The 22,396-nt window shown below is 42.4% G+C and overlaps 1 protein-coding gene across 4 annotated transcripts in view; it reads right to left on the minus strand.

The window, feature by feature from the left end:
* Nucleotides 1–22,396, minus strand: part of NR2C1 (nuclear receptor subfamily 2 group C member 1) — a 92,314-nt gene that overhangs the window by 7,803 nt on the left and 62,115 nt on the right. For 3 of the 4 annotated variants that reach the window (XM_019545056.1, XM_019545057.1, XM_019545058.1), the window contains 4 exons: nucleotides 16,361–16,523; nucleotides 14,682–14,803; nucleotides 10,177–10,316; nucleotides 6,248–6,385 (listed from right to left, as the gene is read on the minus strand). In XM_019545056.1, the coding sequence (XP_019400601.1) occupies nucleotides 6,248–6,385; nucleotides 10,177–10,316; nucleotides 14,682–14,803; nucleotides 16,361–16,523 (563 nt within the window). Of the gene's footprint in view, nucleotides 1–6,247; nucleotides 6,386–10,176; nucleotides 10,317–10,783; nucleotides 12,021–14,681; nucleotides 14,804–16,360; nucleotides 16,524–22,396 lie in introns of those variants that run through there. The other variant, XM_019545059.1, reaches the window with a different exon arrangement.

The following is a 22,396-nucleotide window of genomic DNA, read 5'->3' on the forward strand; positions in this document are numbered from 1 at the left end:
GGGGGCTGGACTCGATGATCTCCTGAGGTCCCTTCCAGCCCTAATGTCTATGAAATCTATGAAAGATCCACCCCTTCCCCTCTCCTGTCCTCCCAGAGAGCCTAGAGCCAATGATGAATGTTACAGCCCTGGCAAGTCAGCCAGTGGGCTCGGGACACCTCTGAGGCAGTGCTCATGTGAGCTTTTTAAAACACAACTCTGTCCTCAGAGAGCTGCCTCCTACCTCCCTGGGACCAGCTGCACGTGGCCATGCCTCCGCCATCACGTTCTGTTCGGCACAGGCTGCCTGGGCTCCTGTCTTGCTCCATCTGGAGCAGCCGGGCAGCCCCCTGAACCAAACCCCACCAAGACAGTTCACAGCTCCCCACTGTGACTATCAGATACCCATAGCCATCACCCTTAGCTCCCCACAAAAAGATCAGGCACCTTCATGCTGGTGATCTGGATTGGGAATGCACAGGTATCTCAGTGTGCCTGCCCTGCCACACTTCTGAAGCAGCCTGTGGCTGGGTTGGGGCAGGTGCGCAGCATTAAATAGTGTGCGGCAAGACTTCTTCTTGTGTGCAGCTGTGCATGCACACAGTTTATAGGGAACCTTGTCAACAAGGACAAGTGCAAAGTCCTTGCAGTTAGGATGGAATAATCCCATGCATCAGTGCAAGCTGTGGGCTGACTGGCTGGGCAGCAGCTCTGCAGAAAAGTTGATGGTGGACAATAAACTGAATATGAGCTAGCAGCGTGCCCTAGTTGCCAAGAAGGCTAATGACCTACTGGGAACACTCCTACCAGTGCAGCCCAGTATGCCAAGGGAAGTGATTATTCCCTTCTATTTAGAACTGGTGAGGCCACATCTGGAGTAGCGTGTTCAGTTTTGGGCCCTCCACTACATATGGGGATGTGGAGATATTGGAGAAATCCAGTGGAGGGCAACAAAAATGGTGAGGCTGGGGGACATGACTTATGAGGAAAGACTGGGCTTATTTAATCTAGAGAAGAGAAGATTGAGGGGGCCTCAATAGCATCCTGAAGGGGGGGGGGGTTGAAAGAGGATGCAGCTAGCCAGTTCTCAGTGGTGGCAGAGGACAGAAAAAGAAGCAACAGTCTTAAGTTGCAGCAAGGGAACTTTACGTTAGATATTAGGAAGAATTTTCTCACTGGAAGGTAGTAAAGCACTGGAACAGGTTACCCAAAGAGGTTGTGGAATCTGCATCCTTGGAGGTTTTCAGGTCTGGGTAGACAAAACGTTGGCTGGGATGATCTAGTTGGGGCTGGTCTTGCTCTGGGCAGGGGTATGGACTAGATGACTTCCTGAGGTCCCTTCCAATCCTTACTTTCTATGATTCTATAAAAAGTAGATGACCTGAAGGAATGCGGTCATAAATAAGCAGCTGAATTATATCAGAAAAAAAGTTATCAATAGCAATACTCATTCTCCAAATATACTGCCTGCATAACCTTACAACTGGGATTGCTGGTCTACCATATAGCCACAGAACTTTAAGCAACAAGATGGTATATGCAATTCTTTCAAACCCAACACATCATAGACCAATAACTTAAATATTCTGTTCTGTCTAGTCATTCCTTAACTTCAGAAACTGTATGAGCATGGCCTGAAAGTGAAGTATATCAGTGTAGTTGTGTAGGACCAGTTTATTCTGAGCATACTAATGCATTACATTGAACTCTACATGCTATTTGTAAAGGAATTAACTGAATTCATTTGCATCTGCTGGGACCTGACACACCTGAACTTGACAACTCTGGCCAAAGCCCTTGCTGTAGCATTCAAAGTATCAAAGAAAAGCCTTCAGGAAATTCTTAAATGTTTCCAAGCCCTCTGATACACTTTGCATGAGACACATATACATTGCCACTGAACAGGACACATCAGTAGGTAAACAAGCGTCACAATATTTAAGTCCTCAGCTAATACATGATGGATTCAGTCTTTTCCAGAGATACAGTTGACAACACAAGTCACTGTAAAAAAAAAAAAAAAAGCATTTAAAATTTAAGAAACTTAAAAAAACCTGTGTTCCATTAAGTGGTAAAACTTCCTAGCAAAATGTTTTCTGGCCTCCAATAGAACAGGGCTCGATCTCTTCATACAGGAGAAAACATCCTGTCCTAAACCCTAGCACACACATTGCTGGATCAAGGGATTTGAGGTATGCTTACATCATCTGGTTCTTCTACTGGAGAAAGCTGAGCCAACTAAGGACAGGCAAATGGACTATTTAAGGGAGACCAGAAATCTGAAAAAGCATCAAATCTGCTGCATGGCATGATCTATTCCCCCACTGTAAATTGAACTCCTCTGAGTCAACAGCTGTTGGCTTTCGGGCTATTACCTCATCTAACTAATGGCTGCTGCATATCAGGTACTGGCACTGCTTGTACTTATTGAAATGTGGAGGTAAGAAAATTAACAGATTAAAAAACCGAACCAGTCTTAAGGGTTAAGAACAGAGGCAAAATTCAATTTAAGAGATCAAGAACAGAGTGAAGACCCTTCCTCCCTCTATTGTAAGATTCTGACACTACCTGAATGACACTTATTTCCAATATGTCCTTTTATCCCTATAGCTTTTCGTGAGGGGGACACTAAACTCCCCCCCCAAAACATCTAGAAGCAGAGGTAGGCAAGATAACCAGGTTTTCAATTGCAGACAGTTACCCCACTGATGAGCTACAGGACTTACCTACCCTAAGAAATGGCCTGTCACTACAGGACTTACCTACCCTAAGAAATGGCCTGTCACAACTGAAAACACCAACAAGAGTCCAGAGTAGAGGAATCATTCCAGGTCTTCTCTCCCACCTGTGTAAGTAGGGAGTAAAGCCACAGGACTAATAGCCCAAGTAATGAAGTACAGGTAGAGAAAAAAGGCTAGATAAAACTTCATTTTGGCAATGTCTGCACTGACAACCAAAGCTCCAAAAGTCTTCCTGTGCCTGAAACCAAAGTTTCCCTTGAAGGGGAGCTGCAGCAAAGTGGGAAAGAAACCACTTTTCTCAGTTCTGAGAAACTTACAGCATCAAGCTTAGAACCGACAGGAACCGTGTTTCCCAGAGGTGTCAATCACATCTGGCTTTGTGAGCCAGATGAGTTGCACAGGGCTGGTCCATGGCCTGGGCCAGGCCCATGGACCCTCCCCTATGCTGGACCCAGCACAAGCAGTCCCCACACCTAGACTGTGCTGCACATGTCCAAGATGGGCCCTGCTCAGGCATTGCGTGCAGCACAGTGTCCACTCCAGCTGGTTCAGGATTTGCGTGCCACATGGCCCCCGTCCTGGCCTGCCCAGGGTGGGCACTACATGCAGCACAGGTCCTAGGCTGGCCAGAATGAGCACTGTGTACATGGCCAGTCTGACATGTGCCACTTGCTGTATGTGGGTCAACTCTGAGACCCAGAGGCAGCACTGGGGACCGGATGATGGCACTCCGCAGACTGGATCCATCCCGTGGGCCATATCTTTGGCACCCCTGTTGTATCCAGTTGCACCACTGAAGACTTTTGCACATGACAAACCAGACCAGATCCTTTCTTTATTTCTCAGTGCAGCTTTTTAGAATGACCAGACTTGCATGAGCATTATCTTTAAATGGGGCTTATCTCCTTCATCAGCTCAAGATTCTGGCACAGGCTTCAACACTAAGGCAATCTCTACTGGCATATTACCTCACCTGGGAAGACGTTAGGTAAAGATCTCTCAGGTTCTTGCCCTATAATGTTGCTACCAAAGATTTTTTTCTGGAGCTGCCTATTGGGACATGTTCATACTTCCCTGAAGCAGAGAACTTTGTGGGGCAAAACAAACAGCCCATAAGTGTCCTTCTTTTAGACCACTGGTGCCCAACCTGTTTGCCTGGTGAGCTGGTTTGGCAGTGCCCAGTCTGTCCGTGGGCCAGATTCAGCTGGTGGTCCCAATCTGGTGCCCAGGGTGGGCAAGGCAGGACCCCATCTGGCCACACAGGGAGGAAGGGGGAGAAGACAGGGGGTGTGGCCCAGCTCCACTGGTTGAGTGGGGAGGGAGTATGGCCTAGGCCCAACCTGGCTCTGTAGAGAGGGGAGAATAGGGGGTGGCCAGGCCCCAACCCACCCCAGTGGAGGGAAAGGGGGAATGGCTTGGCTTGGACCCTGTCCTGCAGCACTTGGCGGGGAGGGGGAATAGAATTTGAAAAGGGGTTGGGGAGGGTGATGGTATTGCCACTGCATCCCTGCTCCCAAATTTATGACCTGTGGGGAGCTCCGCAGGCCACATGCCATAGCTCTGCAGGAATGGCCCATGGGCTGGACACTGAGCAACCCATGTTTTAGATAGATCTACCATTATATGCAAGGCCAAAAGTGACATAATACAGATTAATACTGAAAAGCAGAATATAAAACTTCCACTAAATTTGACTCTAATAATTCAGCTACTTATAACTAGCCTAAGACCAGACGGAAAGAAGAGGTTCTTTCACTGTTTCATATGTGGCAGACTAAGGAAATATGAAGAGGCAGGGTGTTCATATTGTGGTCTATATCAAAGGCTGGTTGTGAGGAAATTGTGTGTTCCCCATAATTGCCATCTCTTACCCAAGAAACATCTGTGGTTAGGCATGTGACTCGTGAGGTGGGGCTCTGGTTTGATACTGTCATGAAAAAACTAAAAGGCAGAGGCTGAAGGTAACTAAAACACGTTTGGCCTGCTACCCCTGCTCATTATCTACCTTCCAACTTCTGAAACAGATGAGGCAGGGTTCCTATAGATACCAGTATCATTACAGAACCTCGATTCATTCCCACAGCACATTCACTCTATACAAAGAAACATTAACTACTAGGGACAGGTATATTTTTTCTGTATCTTTTAGAACATCTTTTTACTTTGTTACAGTTAGAAATCAAAGCTGTAGTCTCTTTATTTTGTAGAAGTGTTTCTAAAGACAGCAATAATTATGCTGTGTTTTACAGAGCCTAGCACAATGGGGCCCTGCTTAGGGCTCCTACATTTTATGATAATACAAAGACATAATAATGATGCATATGTACAAAATAATTTGATTAAGGTTGTATAAGCAACTGTAATGCTAGCATTGGCTAACTTTTCAGTGCTTGACTTACTTTTGAACATGCTCTTTGGCTTGTCTGCCACCCCCAATCCCATCCCAGTTTTCCCCACACCGAAGCTTGTCATCTTAGTTTGCTTTCTCAACCAGTCCAACCCCAACACTTCACTTGCTCATCTGATTTCAGCTCCTGGCTGTCTGAATTGTCCCCCAAGTCTTCTCTTCTGCCACATCTCCCCACAACAGACAGATCAGACAGCACAATATAATAACACAGTAGAGGTTAATCTACATTTTCACTTTTTCCATTGATGGCAATGACTGAACTGCACTGGTGCTACAGCAATTGTGAGGAAGATGGTTAAAAACTTCTGTAAATCAGGGGTGTTAAACTTATCAGACCTAGCAGGCTGGATGAGTGGCACAGGGATAGTACACAGGTCAGATGAGTGGTATGGGACCGCTCTGTGGGCTGGACTGGCCCCACAGACTGCCCCACACAGTGCACTGGGTCAGTCCACTGCATGTGCCACAAACATCCCATAACAGCCCTGTTCTCTGCACTGGATAAAATACTATATGCCAAATGAAGCACGTGCACTATTCCTGGCCCCACAAGCACCATGCAGTGCACCTATGGGTCCGTGCATGGTGTGCAGTGCGCTAGGTTGGTCAGGTGTGAACCAAATTAAGCATGTGGGTCCAGTGCAAGACCCATAGGTAACAGTGGGCTGGAAGACAGAGCTCTGTGGCCAGATCTGGCCTGTGAGCCATAAACTTTGACACCCCTGCTGTAAATGACCTAAAACTGTGATAGACTGACATTTATGTTTGAAACCAGAGTAACTAAACACTTAAAAATCACCTTCCAACCTAGAGTCTGAAAAATACAGCAACAAACAGTAAATACATCTGAGTATTTACTACTTGTTGCTGTATTTTCCAGACTCTAAACCAATGGTTCCCAACCTTTTTTTTCCTGCACCCCAGTGCTGGGAGCAGAGTGTGGTGGCGGCAGCAGCGGCCCAGGGGCGGGAGAGCTTCCACCACGTGGTGCAGCTCATCTTTTCTGTGCAGTGCTACTAGGATTGCCCCCACAACCCTCATTTGGGTTGGACACCACTGCTCTAGATGTTTTTCTAGACATTGTCACAGCAAAAGTACATTTAAAATAATTACATACCAGGACTGAAGAGGACAATTGCTTTCAGATAAGCGTATTCATATCCATCTAGGCAAAGCTTAACCATGCTGTTACAGAACTCCTGCAGTTTAAAGATATGCTCCATCACTAGCTTTCCTCTGTCGGACGACAACTTATCTAGATTAATACAAGAAATAAATGCAGAATGGAGGTTTGTTTTTGGATTTTTTCTCTTTTTTTTTTGCATAAATGTATTCCTGATTCATTCATTTGGAAATACATGCCTCTTCTGAAAAAACCCCAAGGCTCTAAATGATTTGAGACTAGTTGAAAATTGCTATGCTTTATGATTAGTTTGTTCATGTCATTAACATATCCAGTAATGAGAGGTGGACTGGAGCCTGATATAACCATCAAAGGTGTGTGCAGGGAGAAGCTTATTTTACCAGTAAAAGGAATTCCACAAATGCGCTGTACCTGCACTCGCTAAGAATCAGGGTGGTGCCAAACTCATTCAGTTTATCAGAGCTACTAGAAGCAGCAAACCCATACAAGCATTATGGATATTCTCAAACCAGAATCTGAATAAAGGATTCTTACTCCATGCCCATCTTAGGCAAATCATCAGATCAGACACACTAAAATGTTCACTTAAATGACAGGATACACGATTATTTTCTTGAAAGTGAGATAATTCAGTCCCCAGGGAATTCCAACCAACTTGCCTGGTGGCAAGATGCAAAACTCCCAAAATCTGAACTGGGGAATCTTTCCATGTTTAGAGAAAGATGAAATTAATACTATTAGCAGGATTATGGGGGTCCGCTGAAGAAATGTAAGAGTTTAATATCACAACAGCTTGTCATAGTTAACACTATATGATCCCCAAATTACAAAATAAAACTTTAATAACTTTCTGTATGCCTAAAAATCCATGACAGTTAAATGTCAATAAGAACAAGAGAGGGCAAAGTATGGAACTAAAGACTGAGATGCAAAGTACAGCTCACAAGTAAATTCAGTCCTACTAATAATTTTTTTACCAAAGTAATGTTATACAATGTGACATTTCAATAACAGGTATAAGGAGGCTTATACCTGTTAGTAGAGGACACATTTCTACAGATAAAGCAAAGGTGTATTTCAACAAACACAGATAGCTTATCAGAGTCCAGAACATAATAATGAGCCAGCAATTAGAAATTTTGAACTGAACAAGCTTGCTGGAAAATGGTTTTTATAGTGAAATAAATCAAGAACCATCACTTCATATTTTTTGGTGTTGTTCTCTCTTGTTTCATTTTGATAAAGGACACACAAAATCATGCAAATGATCCTGGCATTAGGTATGTATTAAAAAAAATCTGCTCCTACAGACTGGGCATAATTCTTTCCTTTTTTGGTGTACAGGCAACGGTCAAAGGTGTTTGCCATACCTTCTGGTAGAATCCATCAAAATTTCACTAACTGTCAGGGCTGAAAGATACATGCTGACCAATCTGCCTTGTCCATCCTGGAATATGCTGAGACTCCAGCACCTTTTCTACAGAAACCTTGAAACTTTGCATAAAGGAGACTACAGTTTTTATTTGGAGAAGAAGGTGATAAGACTATAGGTTAAGCTATGTCTGCAGTTTCATTAAGTTCTTTTTTAAAATAAGCAAACTTCTGCAAATCAACTCAGAAGGACCACGTTGTAGAGCTGTATCAGAGGCTGACTTCTGAGAGGCAGTAAAAAAAAGACATGGCAAACTGGTCTGTATACACAGACTTCATAAAGACCATGATGTAGTATTACAGAGTAAGAGACTGAAGACCCCAGAGCTGGATACCAATACAAAGAACTATGCTGAAAATCTTGCATTATCTCCCTACACGGGGAATATAAGAACAGTCAGATTCGGGGGTATCTGTAGGAATAAAAAAATACTGCAGGTCCCAGTAACAAATGGAGTTTTTGCAATAGATGACAAAGAAAGGAGATTCAAGCTCCTCCAAACTTGCAAGTCTCCTGGTATCAAAGAATATAGTGTCACAAATCTCAGATCTCAGCTGGAGAACACTGGAGTTCACTGTGCCAAGGCAGCTAGCAAGAATACACTTGCTATCAAAGGGAGCCTCATGATCTTTGTCAGAACTAATAAGTATGACAATCCTGAAGGTGACCACAGAAAATCTTGGAAATGTCATTTAAACTTTGTCCATAGCAAGGAACCACCCAGTCCCCATTCAGCTTAGCATGCCAATGCAGTTCCATGCCCCCTCCAAGATCCTAAGTCATCTGTATTGGGCCATAAGGCCTTGTTAGAATGGAAGTAATGAAGAAAGACATTTTTTCCTAGTGAACTCTTCTATGCAAGATCAACTTCACTGTTTTAAAAAGGAGTAATGTTTTTTTTTCCCCTCATAAAATTGTCCTGCTACAGACAGAAGCTGGAGCTTTGGACAAGAGAGAAGTCTGTGCATCCTGCAACACTTCTCAAAAGCAGGTCTCATCCAATAAAAATGTCTGCAAACATTCTTCCTTGGCTTCTAAAATACTTTTTAATGATAATTTACCCATGGTATGGGACACCCTTAACCAAAATAGGTTCCTAGCTTGCCTGTCATTTTTAGGTGAGAGAGGCAGTAATTGAATCCCAGAGTCTTGAAGTTAACAAGTCTTTGGGAAAAGTGTATCTGTAAAAAATAAAACACAGTGAAGTGAAAAAGACCAGAACCTATTAAATGAATAGGCCAAAGGGCAATGAAATTGGTATTTAACAAAACTTGAATCTAATCCAGCAATAATATATACCAGCAAGTAAATTAACAAGGAAAGTGCATCAAGATGTGGACTCTAAGTTGCATTATTTCACAGCCAGGAGAGGTGAAGAGGAACTGAGGGGCAGACAGTTGCTGCTTTTTATGTCCCAGATGCACAGTACAAGGTCACCTAAAAGCATATATATGTCCTCCATAGACAATGCTGGCAAAGAGATACTAATATTGAATGGATGCGCACCAAGAATGAAACAATGGGTAAAGAATACAGATGTGTCTTACTGTTCCTCTAGTGCCTAACTTAAAAGGAGACTAATGATTGAATGGAAACCACAGGCCAATCTTCACAGCACACGTATTATAATACTATAAAAGCCTAAGTCTGTTTGTCTGTCCATAATGCTTTGTTCACACTCTGATTAGCTGATGGAAAAAGCCAATTAGAGTGCTCCAAGTGTGGGGGAGTGCTGCCGTGACTCCAAAGCTGTGCCAAGGACTGGACAGAGGGTGGGGGAGCTGAGGCCAGCAGCTCTGGCCTCGGGTCCCCGACCTCGCTCCCTGCAAGCGGCATGGAGGACCAGCTGGCCTTTGCTCCCCCACCCCGCTCCCTGCAAACCACGCAGGCACCAGACCTAAACAAAAGCCACGTGAGATAGGGAGAGGGGGCGCAGTGGGAGAAAACAGCCTGGTTCTGAAGCGGCGACAGGAAGTTGGGGGAGGCCGGCTCCAAACCGGGGCAAAGAGGTGAGGGGGAGGTTGGGGGGAGACCAGCCCCAGAACTGGGGTGCTGGTGTGGCAGTGGTGGCCTTGCTCCCCCCTACCAACAAAAGCAAAAAAAAGTGAGAAAAGACAGAACAGTGACAGCATGGTGCGTTGTGTGGCAGCACTCCATCCTAACCACTCCCTCCCCCGCCATTCTTGATGGGCAACTGACTAGTTCCTTGAGAACAGTTAGTGTATCTTATTGAAGTGTCTATTTTTAGCAAGGGAGAACATTATTTTATGTACATTTTTGCTGGAGGTAGAAGGGGAGGGAATGGAAGAAACACAACGAAATAAAAACTAATGTGACTGACTTCTGCAGGTTTGCTAAAATTTACCATTTTTTAAAATGGACCTTATATTATACTTGCAAGGGTGTGTAAATTCATAGACAAGTAGTTAATTAAATGCTTAATGCATCTGAAACACTTAATGCATCTTACCTTGCTGTAAACTACCATGAAGGTGATTAACAAATGCAGTTAATATAGTTGCCACATTCATCACTTGTGAACACTGTGCAAGACCAAGAGTAAAAAGTTCATTCCAGCAGGCTTTTACTAACGATATGCTGTTATCTTGCCTATTTAAAGGAACAAAATATTTTTTAGTTAATGGAATTGTCACTGGCATTTACAGAGTACTTCAAATGTACTGGGAAAACAGTATAAATTGTAATTATTCATCTAGTTCAACCATCTAGTACAACCACTTCCAGCAAAACAAGAACCAGATCAAACATTTTTTTAATTGCTAGAATTGAAATTTTAAGCTTTGTGTTAAGAGCCATTTATGTAAAAGTTGATATTTTTTTAAAAAGGGAATTAAAAAAATAGATACATCTCTAATGTAAGCAAGCTGATAGTCATCAGTGGATGCAGGTTCCATCATGTTAGTTGACTTAGGATTTACATTTCTTTTAAAATATTTACATACAGTAGCAAAGTTCAAATGGTTCCTATATTGCAGGTAGTCTATAACCAGTTGAAGGCTTTATTTTACTTTTGTTTTTCACCATTTTTGTTTTTTGTTGACTTTTTTTTTAAGGAAAAGTAAACATAGCAAAAATTCAACACTGAAATCAAGTCACTGGCATTCTTCATATCCCTTCCTTGTTAAGTCACCATTTTGAAATCTGGAAACTAGATTATGTAGAGAAATTAATTTTTGGCTGGTAAGCCCTAAACGAAATCTGTTATGCAAAAAATATATTTCCAAATGTATGCATCTAAAATTAGGTATCTAAATTCACACAGCTCAATAAAAGTAACCTGGTTTACTGCAGTGCTAAACATCTACAATTTAAGAAATGGCACCTCTGTGCCATTAATGAAAGCACAGCACCTCTGAAAAAAGTACTGCATTGAGGTGCCAGTTTCAGGTGCCCACGTTTCAAAATTCTGGAAAAACACAAATACTAGCAATGGAAAAAAAACCCCTCTTACGATCTGAAATATTTTAAAGCTAAGCTTTCGGTTTCAAAAACGTGATGGACACAACCTTTGCATGAAGGTTAATAAAATCCTAGCCCCCACAACAATTATGATTTATATTTACAAGCATATGCGAATTTATATTTACAAGCATGCATGAATAATTACTTAATGGAGAACTACCCTATACTGGATATAGGCTTACTAGGCCAAATCTTCTGGTTTGATCCACTGTACTTCAGACTATAACCTTTCAGTGGCCCTATGGCTGGAAGAAACTCCTATACCGCTTGCATTTCCCTGAAGCCCCCTCCTACCACCCACCTACCAGGACAGGTGGCATAGACAAGGTACACTGTGCCACTCTTTACTTAATATCTGCTTCTGCAGCATTTTAGCTCCCTAGAACACAACAGTTAAGGAGTTTTTAAACTGACTTCAATTAAATCAACACAGGGAGCTTGCAAGGCATGCAAAGCTGTAACCAACTTGATGAAGGCTCTACTTCCAACCTCTCCTGATGCCAGAAAGAATCTGGACCACTAATATTATATTAACCAACTCAGAACACCAAAACAATAAGCCAGGCTTGTTTTGGGTAAGGAGTCCAAACCAAGCTCCTTAAAACTCATAAATGGAGTTTAGGGGTATTGCTGCTGGGGAGAGGTGGGGATGGAGGACAGGAAGGCAGAAAAAGCAAACATGCTGAAGATGGTGCTGCTCTGAATGGGAAAACAGGCTGGATATGTTGTCTGTCTTCCTCAGTAACAAATGATCTTTGGCCTTGTTCTGGACCATCAGCTCCTCCCAAACAAGTAGCCACCAGGAATTTTTCTGCATTTTGATTATTGTTGCTTAACATGAAAAATAGAAAATGAAATATGATGTCAATTAAGACACAAGTCCCGGTCTTAAAACATTTTTCAGATACAGTACAAAAATGATGCTCAAAATAAAGATGTATTAACTTGTGATGACCTGCCTTCAAAAAAATACTGTCAAATCTTTCAGGAGAAAAAGTACAACTCAAGATAGCCTCCAACTCTGACCCGGGGGGGTGGGGGACAGAGAAGGAAAAGTTCCCTGATAAAAAAAAAGAAGGGAATACTTGTATTTGTTTATCTAATATATTTCCTTTCCTCACCAAAACATCCAAACATTTGAATAAAGGGTTACTGCTGAATAATTAAATGACAAGTTTTATGTTCGTTTCCTGTCAACTCTTTTGCAAAAATTCAGCTTCTATACTTTAGATAGCTTTTAAGCATGCTATACTTTGATTTTATTTTTGCACGGTTTTTATTATAAACCCTTTCCATTTACTGTATTAATGTGTAAACTGCTTTGAAATTCTGCTGGATGAAGAGTGCTATTTAAAAATCATCACTTTTAGACTTTATTCCATTTCTTTATCTTTTATATTATTTCATTTTATTGCATTTCAGGGCTTTTCTTTGTTAGGAAGGGAATTATTTAATTTTTTCTTTCCCCTTCAAAATGGAAGGTTTGCTACGTGAAATGTATCTTTCTTTATGATTATATTCTGTAGAAATCACCTTTATTCAAACACTTGAGCAAACACACATGACAATTACAAGTCATCTGTCCTTACAGCTAATTGACAATTCAAAAGCAATGCTCCTTGATACTACAGAAACATAAATTATTTTAACAGTACAGATGCCTCTAGCATTTACAGTCACAAAACATCTTCCTCCCAGTGCTCAGATGGATATCAGCAGGTATGTGAGACTACTTGCAATATTACCTATTGCCTTTCCATTCTCTCACGAAGTGCTTCATTATGTGATTTAGTCACAAAGAAGAAACAAAAACACCAATCAAGATAATCACACAGAATTTATCAAAGACATTATATACAAGAGCAGAGACCAGCATGAATTATGTCTGGCAGAAAGCACATTTTTTTTATTTCATTTTAATCATGGGTGCTCTAATACCACAGTTGCTCTAAGATCTGGGAAAATTCCAGAGAAATGGTTCCTTCTATTTAGGAACTAAGTATGCTCCCCCTCATATGAAAGGGAATTAAAACATAGGAAAAATAAATTTAAGAAATAATGTATTCTATTAGTGACAGTGGAAACTTTATCAAGCATGTCAACTGTTTTTAGTGAGCAGATGCAATTTAGTTCTCACAACTCCCATCCTCTTAAAAAACAAAACAAAACAAAACAAAACAACAACCCCTCCTTCAGTGCTTGCTAAACCTTGCTAACCCATCTCACATCTTCTGTAATAGGCTAATTGTATTAGTAGTAGTCCCACTAAATGATTTCCAAAAACAGAACAATATACATCCCAGAAATACAGTGAACCCCACTGCCTAGCTTTCTTTGATAAATCGGGATAAGCATCCTCATTGTGAATGCAGGCTGAGTGCAATCTCACCACATACAATTCAAGAACAACAGGAAGTCATGACTTGCCAGAAATTCACTAATCGAAAAAAGTGATATTATAAATATACAAGGTTAGTTCCCTGCCAACAGTCAAACATATATTTTCCTTTTCTGAAGTGACACAGCATAAATTTTGAAGCAGTTCTTCACTTTTTCACTTCCTGAATACAACTAGTAGGGTGGTATGAATAAACTGATTGTTTTGGTTTGCCAGCCAAAGTTAAAAAAAAAGTGAAGAAAAAAAGCCTGTTTGGATTGACTACATTTATTTTTTTGGACTGAATTTAATTGGGGGGTGGGGGGGTATGTGGGTTCAAATTCCTTTCCTGAAATAGGCAGGACGTGATTTCAACTTGTGTCTTCCATCTCCCAGAAAAACATAAGAACTTCCAAGCTGGAAAGTATTCTCAGAGGGTTATTCTTCAACCTCTTCTGCTGAAGTTGTTATTCTTTGTATATGATCATGTATGTATTAAGAAACATGGCAAAATACAAACATGACTCTTCAACTAAGTGATAAAGAGTAAGCCTACCCCTGCATTCTAGTCCCTGATCTAAAAAAATAATTATGCAAAGTAGACTATGCAAAGGAGGCAATGAGAGTGCCCTGCACCAGAATAATTTCTAGCCTGGTGCTTAGGACATTCACCTAAGCTGGGAGGTGGACGTAATGGTTCAAATTCTTTCAGGCAGCTGTGGGAATTGAACCCAGGCCTGCCACATCCTGGGTGAGTGTCTTAGCCACTGGGATATTGGATCAAAAAGGACACTACCATGCCCGATACCTTTCCAACAGTTTTGTCAAACAAGGCTGAGAAAACTGGCTTGAACTTGTGAATACTTTTTTAATAAACCCGAATGGCATTTTTCACCAATTTTACTATTTGTTAGAGAATTTCCACAAAGCTCTACAAAACAATTCTAACAAATGTGTTAAATTTTTTTTTAAAAATTGCTGACAATACTTTTGAACAGAAAATAGTGATTTTTTTCAAATGTGAAATTCAAACTGTTAAAACTTCTTGATGTAAAAATACGTATTTCAGAATAAGTGATTCATTTTAGTCATTTAAAGAATTTTGGAATACTCACCCTAGGGCTTGGAAGGAAGGAATGGAACGTGCCCAGTGCATGGACAAGAAAAGCAGTCTGGAAGCTGATTCACAGATATAATGAACATTCAGGTATTCAGGCATAGGAGAAGGCATGGTGAGCTGGTAGCAAAAGGAGTTGTACAGTTAGCTTTCTGCCTTCATATAATTTTAAATCAGAAAAAAAACTGAGAATCTTTCACATGGAAAAGTTTGATCATTTAAAAAAATAAAAATAATACAAGATACAATCTCAAAATAAATTTTATGACTGCCTTTGTTCAATATTAGCCACAATTGTTAAATTCATATATAATTACAAGCAACAAAAAATAGGGCAAATGTAATTGAATTCCATACATTAAACAAGTGATCATATCTAGGAAACTCAGAGATAAACGATCCAAATTATGTTATAATGAAAACTTTTGAGACATTTTTAATAGAATTCTTTTTAGAAGATATGCCTTAAGTATATTTTGATCAAGTTCCTTACATTTTACAGAGATAGATAGATATATATATACACACATATATGTATATTAAAAAAATTGGGAGGCATCATACCTTTCCATAGCTTTCCCCAGAGGAGTGGAATAAATGGCCTGAAAAATTAGGTGAATTGCCAAAATTACTAGTTTTAGGAAGAAAAGATATTTTAAAAGTTCTTTGGTTTGCAATTTTTAATTATTTACTTTACAAATATATATACTGTTCTCAGGTCTGAATACGATACACATGATGCTCAGCACATACAAGATGCCTGATGCTCTAGAACTGCTCAAGAAAATAAGGTTTTTACAACAACCAGCAATGGCTAAAAATCTCTTACAAGTAATTATACTAAAAAACAATGGGCTCACCTGCATGATTAAGGGAAGCAGGATTTGACCCAAAGTTACAAACTGCCCTCAGAGATTAACTTTTGGCTCTGTTATATAAACTAATGCAATTAAAACCACATGGATAAATGCAGTTTTTTAAGAAGAGAAAATTTTGTTCTAGGATTTACACTAAATTTATGATTACTAGGCAACAAAACAAGGGCTGATTGTAAGGGACAAAAAGTCCAATGTAAGATTAGCATTGAAGAACCTTTCATGTGGTCATGTGGTCTGCACATGTTAATAAAAGGACAAACAGAGAAAGTTCTGTAGGCTCACAGGGTGGAAATAAAAATGTGTAGTATTTGGCGCCTTCTGGGGAAAAAAAGGGTGTCGTTTTGTTGCCATTTTCCATAATGGTCAAAGTCAATGCCATATGGCAACTGGATATGCAAGCAAAGGAGAATCACTAAATACAAAGGCACCTCTGGGCCACAGATCTAACCAAGGAGCAAATGTAACTCATTTGTCTAGGATTAAACCATATAATATTTGTAAAATTTGACATTCTCTGCTGCTCTGCAACAACACAGAGGTTTAAAACCCCTAGTATTAGTTTGCCATCTGATTTTGAAGGAAATATAAGCTACATAATGAACTGTGCTACCAAAACAGTCAGGAGGCAAGTTAGTTTTCCTGAACAAGTAGCAGCTAACCATTGAACAAAAGCAGTGCATTCATCAGAACATGAATGCTAATAAAGTCAAACAACAAATATGCATCAAGTTCTTGAACTTCTAATATTGATAGGAATTTTGTTATAATATTTATAAATTGTTAAAAAGTATAAAAATACCCTGAAAGCTACATGTGCATCGCTGAGAAGTGGCCCCTCTATTTCAACAATATTCATGCTTGCTTCTCCGCCAAGCAAATGTACGCTGGCTTCAATACTTTCTGAATTTTGACATGTTGCATTCTCTCCAGGGTTTAATGCTTTTGCAAGAGTATCAAATGCCCTATGAGAAGACAAGAGAGAGAAAAATCTCAGTTTCATGTAGTCCTCAGCATAGACAGTCTGTATCAGCTTATCACTTATATTTAGATGTACACTTTGTTCCCCAGTCTTAACATGTTTGCTTTCCCTCCCCACTTTTTTTTTGTTTAACACAGGGGTTTTCAATCCCCAATCTGTGAGCCACATCTGGCCCACAGCACTTGTCATCCAGGCTGTGACACTCCCCAGCAGTCTGGAAATTTGCCAGCAGGAGAGCACTGATACTGTTCCCCAGTGCCAGGCTCGAGGGCCTGATCCTGGTGAACAGACTCCATGTGGTCCACAGACTAACCGTGAGCCACTAATCTGGACCCGCAGGGCCAAAAGGTTGAGCTCTTTTGGTCCAATAGAGGCATCATTTAAGAAAGACAGGGTAGAAAAGAAAGAGAATGAAATCTGTGGTCACAGGGTCCTTGAATCATAGAAAAGTAGGGCTGGACGAGACCTGCAAAGGTCATCTCGTAGTTCAACTCCCTGCCTGAAACAGGATCATTCCTATCTAAACCATCCCATACAAACCATAGTCTAAACTCTACATAATAGGCTATCATCAATTCTGACACAAAACAGACCTAATGCCCTAACCTGCCACAGGTAAAACAGGGAAACCATGGCAACCAACATCCTGCTTCCATAAAACGTTGTTAACATAGGCTCAAGAGATCCTGGGTAAAGGGCCACACCCCCTGCTACAGAACAAAGAAAAAAACCCCATAGTCTATACCAATCTGACCCTAAACATGGTGATCGGACTGACCCCTAGTGGAGAAGCAAGACTCTAGCCAGGAACCTCCGCAGGTTTGGTCCCAGGAACGCTGGCACACCCCAGGAAGAGTCCCCAGCCTTTGCTGTAGCCAATACCCAATGGCTCCGAGGGAGGCTTAAAAACATCCTGACATGTAGTAAAATGATGGGGTAGGAGCAACCAGCAAAGCCCAGAAGCATGAGAAATCCCCATAGTAGAATACAGGAATAGCTACGCCTAGATCATCCCTGACCAGTGGCTGTCCAATCTTGCCTTGAACACCTCCAGTGATGGAAAGTCCACAGCTTCCCTAGGTGGTCTACTGCACTGGACTTACTATTTTATCAGTGAAGAAGTTTTTCCAGATGTCCAATCTCACCTTACTTTTCTGCAACTTCAAGCCATAGGTCTGTGCTCTCCTTTCTGCAGCAAAAAAGAAAAGGAGCTCTCCCTCTTCTTTATGGAAGCCCTTGAAGTGTTTGTAGACAGCTATCATGATCCCTCTTAAGCATCTTCCCACAAGCTGAACAAAACTAGCTTCTTCAGTCTCTCCTCATACAACTTGCTTTCGAAGCCCTTTACTGTCTTTGTTCCCACCTCTGGACCCTCTCTAACTTCTCCACGTCCTTTTTAAAATGTGGAACCCAGAACAGCACACAATACTCCAGACAAGGCCTAACTAGTGCCGAATAGAGAGGCACTATCGCCTCCCATGTCCTGTACCTAATGCTTCTATTGAGGTACCCCAAAACTGCATTTGTCTTCCATGCGGCTGCATTACATTGCAGACTCATACCAAGTCTTGTGATCTACCAAGACCCCAAGTCCTTTTCCATAGCGCTGCCAACTACACAAGTGTCACTCATTTTATATTTGATTTTGATTGTTCTTCCCAAGGTGTAGCACCCTGCTTTTGTCTGTATCAAACTTCATCCTGTTAGCCCTAGCCTAACTTTCCAATTTGTCAAGATCCTTCCAATTGTGCTTGCATCCTCCAATGTTTGCAATCTTTCCCAATTTCACGTCATCTACAGACTTGCTCGGTAAGTTTTCTATGCCAGCATCCAAATCATTAATAATTGCATTGAACAGCACTGGGCCCAAGACAGACCTCTGTGGGATTTCACTTGATACCTCCTGCCATTCTGACACTGACCTGTTAATAATTACCCTTTGCTTGAGATTATTAAGCCAGTTATCTTTCCACCTTATAGCAGTTTTTGTCCAACCCACATTTCTCCAGTTACTTTGTGAGAATGTCATGTGGCACCTCATCAGAAGCCTTGCTGAAGTCCAGATACACTATATCCACACCACTCCCTTCATCCACCCAGCAGTTCCTTGGTTAAGGAGATCAAGTTTGTTGACACAATTTGTTTTTCATAAATCCATGCTGGCTGATGTTTGCAGCTGGCTTTTCTTAGGGTATTCTCCCAGAATTTCTCAAGTACTGAGGTGAGGCTAAGCAGTCTGCAGTTCCCCAGGAACTCCTTTTTGGCTTTTTAAAAGAGGGGACATATACTGGCATTTTTCCAGTCCTCTGGAATCTGGCCCATCTCCCACAACTTCATAAAGATTACTGCCAACGGATCTCCTCCGCTAGTGCCTGCAGTACCCTGGGACAGAGTTCATTTGGCCCTGCTAACCTGAATTCACCCGGCCCCTTCAAAACCCCTCTGATTGTCTCCTTTGTTATATCCTTCCTCAGCTTGTCCCCTTCCTTACCCAGATAATCCTTATCAGGTATCTGGCTGCAGCTTGCTTTGCCTCAATCTTTACAAAAAAACCCTAACTGTTAAGTAGATCCACTTCCTTTGTATTTTCTGTTAAGAGTCCCCCCCAGCTTGTTAACAGAGGACCCATAGGTTCTTGGTCTTTCTTTTCTGGCCAACATACATAGTACCTCTTCTTGTTGTTCTTAACTCCTTTCCCAGGCGCAACTTTTTTTTTTTTTTTTTTAACTTTGCCTTCCTGAGTTTGGCCCTGCAGGTTTTTGCTATTTCCTGGTATCCTTCCTTGGTGACCTGCCCATTCTTCTATTGCCTCCATGTTTTCCTGTTGCATTTGAGGCAATTTAGAAGCTCCTTCTGCAGCCACATTGGTCTCTTGCCACCATTATTCTTGTGCATCCACCATATTGGGACAGTTTCTCAGTGGGATTTCAATACTGTACCTTTTAGAGCCTCCAAGCCCTTCTGGGTGCCTTTACCCTTCAGTCCATTTTCCCACGGCCCCATGCCTATTAGTTCCCTCAGTCTGGTTAAAAACTGCTTTTTTGATATCTAGCATCTTAGTTTTGCTGACCTCAAGCTTTCCCTGCCTCAGGATCTGGAATTCTATCATATCATGATCACTTCCTCACAAGTTACCAATCATCTTCACATCCTCCACAAGTTCTTCCCTGCTTGTAGGACAAGAGCCAAGATAGATAATCCCCTAGTTGTATCCTCTGCTTTCTAGAACAGAGTTGTCCTCCATGCAAATTAGGAACTGGCTGGACATTTTATTTTCCAGCAGATGTCCAGAAAATTGATGTCTCCCATCAGTACCATCCCATGGCTCTTGGACAGATTTGTCACCTGCTTGAAGACTGCCTCATCCACCTTCTGATCCCTCAGTGCGACTGAAACAACCTCATGCACTGAACCAAAGGCCTAAAGGAGGATACATGACCAACCGCCACTCTTGTTCTTGCCATATTATGAGTCTCCACTTACCTATAGCATGGAAACCCAAAAACCAGGCAAAGGACGGCAGAAAGTGGAATGGACACTTATTGAAAAACTCCAGTTACCGAATGGCAAAAGTACCCTTTTTTCAAGTACTTGCCTCCACATGCATTCCCTAGGGAGAGACTCCCCAGCAGTGCACCAAGTAGGAGAATGGTGAATGCAGCTTTTATGAAGAACTAACTGCAACATTACCTTACTGTAGCTCCAGTCTGCTTTCCTGCACACATCTTAGGTTTGATATCTTTAGGCAGGCCACAAAGACTGCAATGGCTCTGAGTGAGCATTACCATTATCAGGAACTGGACAGAAGTTTGGAGAAGGAAACAAGAATTTCCATGGCCACAGAGAAGTTACTAGATTGAGCTTTACTCTATCCTGTTCAGCTTTCCTTTGGATCCTTAGTATTAATAGCATTGGCAAAAATGCGTAACCGCTGACTTGACCATTTGATCACAAAAGCCTCTCCCAAACAGCCTTGACTTGTGCCATCCCTGAAACAAAGTTTTTTAATAGTTCTTCCTCATACTGGTTGCAAACCAGTTACCCTAACTCTGAAACACCAGTTGTGCCACTAAATCAAGAACTACCTTTCATAATCTCCATGATGCCTACAGGGACTGCTGACGACAATGTTCTATTAGGAAAGCATTAAGAAGGTAAATGGATGGTGCATACACCAATACAAGAGTCTTATTGCTCAGGTATGCGCCTGGGAGGACTGGGTTTCCTCAGATTTGTTTGTTTATCTGATAAGCTATGGCAGGGGTCAGCAACCCCTGGCATGCGTGCCCAGCGTGGCGCGCGAGGCCATTTTGCTTGGCATGCTGTGGCACAGCTGTTTGGAGCCTCCCGGCTGCAGCCGGCCCCAGCTCCAGGTAGCTGCTGCCAGCAACAGAGCCCAGGCTGCTCCCAGCAGGGCTTGCAGCGTCCCAGCTGCCTGCCCCAAGGTGCCCACGCAGTTGTTCCCAGCACAGAGCAGAGGCCACAGCTGTGCAGCCTGGCAGAGCTGTTTGTACTCTGCCCACTGCAGCTGCCCAGAGCCCGGGCTGGCTCCAAACAGCTGTGCCGGGCTCATCACCTCCATGCTGGGAGCAGGGGAAAGACTGGGGCTGTGCTGCCTCAGGCCCCTCCCCCACCACCTGCTCCAAAGCATGCCTCCACGCACTGGTGCAGAGCTGATGCCGGAGCCCAGCACAGCTGTTTGGAGCCTCCTGGCTGCAGCTGGCCCTGGCTCTGGGGAGCTGCTGGTAGCCACAGAGCCCGGGCTGTGGGGTAGGGGCACAAGCAGGGCATCCTGCCACGTACCCCTTGCCCTCATTTTGTTTTTCTTCCATGCTGGTACTCCAGCACCTTCCGAGGTAGGCGTTGTAGAGTTTTTCAGCACACTGGCCAAAAAACATTGCCCACCCAAGCTATATATATGTTGTCCAATAAGCTTGAACAGAAGTGCTTCTGCTTGAACAGGAATAAGTGTCCCTTGCATACCCCAGGTACTGCTCTCAGTTCTTGTAAGGTGATGCGAAATAGTGTCTTCTGTGAAATGTAAGTACCCAGTAAAATTTGTACACTGCCTATGCACATTGGCTCAGTGGTTAAAATTGATTGTTTCCTACTGTTCTGGTTGGTACTGAGGGGTTAAAAGGGAACTCCTATGCATGCTATTCTCATAGCCAAATCTCAGCATTTAGAGGAACTAGGAACATCATACACATGCTGTGTGCACCAAAAATGTATATTAAGCTGATCCCTGTTTGTAGACAGAGGAGAGGTAATTCTGCATATGATGTCACATGCCTAGATGTTATGCGATGTAGAAAGAAAAGGCAACAGCATGAAACAGAAGACAACAAACACATCAAGGTACGAGCAATCAACTGACATGGATCCATCAGCATGGACACTGTGTTGTCTCTCTCCAGGAGCAAGGATGCATTTTATGCCATAGAAACCAAAATTGCTTCACAAAGTCTTGAAGTATAACCACACAGTTCTATTCTTCAGAATCCAGTCTCTCATGTTGGTGAACTGGGGCATTTGATGAAAGCTAGGGGTTTTCAACCTTTTTAAAAGAAGTGTACCCCTTCTGGTGCCAGTGGCCAGATATGGGGGGTGGGGAGGAGGGGGCAGAGAGAATGCATGAGGCAGCCACCGCACCCACCCACCATCCCATGCTGCCGCTGCCATGCCCCACTTTTCCACAGCCGGTCACACATGCAGCTCCGTAGGCTGTTGACAGCCCTTGCACCCAGCCCATCACACGCCGCCCAACAGCAGCCCACAGAACCGCACGTGCGACTGGCTGCAGGAAAGCGGCACGCCAGGTGGTGGATGGTGGCCGCTGCCCTTGCTCCCCACCCC

Source organism: Crocodylus porosus, unplaced genomic scaffold (genome assembly GCF_001723895.1).
Source record: "Crocodylus porosus isolate Cpor-Errol unplaced genomic scaffold, CroPor_comp1, whole genome shotgun sequence".
Lineage (NCBI taxonomy): Eukaryota > Metazoa > Chordata > Crocodylia > Crocodylidae > Crocodylus > Crocodylus porosus.